The following is a 1,434-nucleotide window of genomic DNA, read 5'->3' on the forward strand; positions in this document are numbered from 1 at the left end:
CCCCCCACCCCCCAGGCCCCGTCACCACCTTTACCCCACACTCATTTTCTGTTTCCTCCCGAGCACTGTGGAGGAGGCAAGCCCCTGTGGGTCAGGGACTTGGCCATGGGCAGCATGTCCGAGAGCTACAGCAGTACCTGGAATATATTGGAGAGGTCCCTGAGGTTGAAGATGTAATGAAACTTAATGGCCGTGGGAAGGAACGTCGCTGCGACTTTCTGGTGCAAGGCTGTTACAGGAGAGAGGCACATCGATTCTTAAGGACTCTTAATGGCCTCAGGAAGTGCAGGGCTTAAGGTTCCTAAAGCAAATGGACTACAAAGCAGTGACAATTTAACGGAGAAATCCACGAGGCTCTTGAAGGAGGGCGGGCACTCGCTGCTGCTGTAAATCACCCCTCCTCTCTCTGACCCCCCCCCCCAGCAATTGGATTTCACATCCCTCAGAGCTATAGCATAGCACCGTTTAAAAAAAAATATCGATTCCAAAGAATAGATGAAATATTTACCAGGGGAAAAATAGGAAGCCGGGTCAGCCCATAAAGCCCTGGGTTTCACTAGCTGGCCGAAGGGGAGACCGTCTCAGCTTACCCAGGGCTGCAGCCACCAGGTGGTTGCTCAGCCGCTGGATCACCAAGGGGGCTGAACGGTAGGACAGGTGTTGTGCCAGAATGGTGCTATAGATGGTGGTGAGGGCCTCCTGGCCCGGGAAGCTCACGGCAAACACGCAGAAGTGACGCTGTAAACAACCAGGAGCTCCCGTCAGGCAGCTCTGAGTTACAGGCTGGCCTGCGGCCATGGCTAACCCTCTAGGGAGAGCAGACCCTGTCTCTGTTGACTACCATATTGGGGGGCATAGTCAGGATACATTGAAAACATCCATTCTATGTGAAGAAGCCATGGATACTGTCTTATTTAGGGTTTTACTACTGTGAACAGACACCATGACCAAGGCAAGTCTTATAAGGGCAACATTTAACTGGAGCTGACTTACAGGTTTAGTCCAGTATCATCAAGGCGGGAACATGGCCACACCTACTCCCAGGTCCCTGTGGCTTTGGCCTGGGTGTGTACCTGAGTCCCTGTGGCTTTGGCCTGGGTGTGTACCTGGGTCCCTGTGGCTTTGGCCTGGGTGTGTACCTGGATCCCTGTGGCTTTGGCCTGGGTGTGTATCTGGGTCCCCGTGGCTTTGGTGATTGGAGACGGCAGCCTGGGCATGGTTGCAGATATAAAACTGGACCTCAGATAGCCAAAGATACATCTTGGAGTTCAAGTCTGTCTCTGGTGTCATATGGGAAATTCTTATACTAAAAAGGTATTGTGGGTTATCTGAACTTCGGTTGCAGCTAGGCAAATGCAGAAGACCAAGCCCAGCACCTCGTGCACACCAGACTCTGTGTGTTCTACAGAGCTACAACCCAGCACCTCGTGCACA

At 52.6% G+C, this 1,434-nt stretch overlaps 1 protein-coding gene across 4 annotated transcripts in view; it reads right to left on the bottom strand.

The window, feature by feature from the left end:
- The window catches only part of Dnah17 (dynein axonemal heavy chain 17), a 125,251-nt gene that overhangs the window by 58,880 nt on the left and 64,937 nt on the right, over nucleotides 1-1,434 (bottom strand). For all 4 annotated transcript variants that reach the window (XM_031354916.1, XM_031354913.1, XM_031354915.1 and 1 more), the window contains 2 exons: nucleotides 591-738; nucleotides 138-229 (listed from right to left, as the gene is read on the bottom strand). In XM_031354916.1, coding sequence (XP_031210776.1) covers nucleotides 138-229; nucleotides 591-738 — 240 coding nt within the window. The remainder of the gene's footprint in view (nucleotides 1-137; nucleotides 230-590; nucleotides 739-1,434) is intronic.

Source organism: Mastomys coucha, unplaced genomic scaffold (assembly GCF_008632895.1).
Source record: "Mastomys coucha isolate ucsf_1 unplaced genomic scaffold, UCSF_Mcou_1 pScaffold5, whole genome shotgun sequence".
NCBI lineage: Eukaryota > Metazoa > Chordata > Mammalia > Rodentia > Muridae > Mastomys > Mastomys coucha.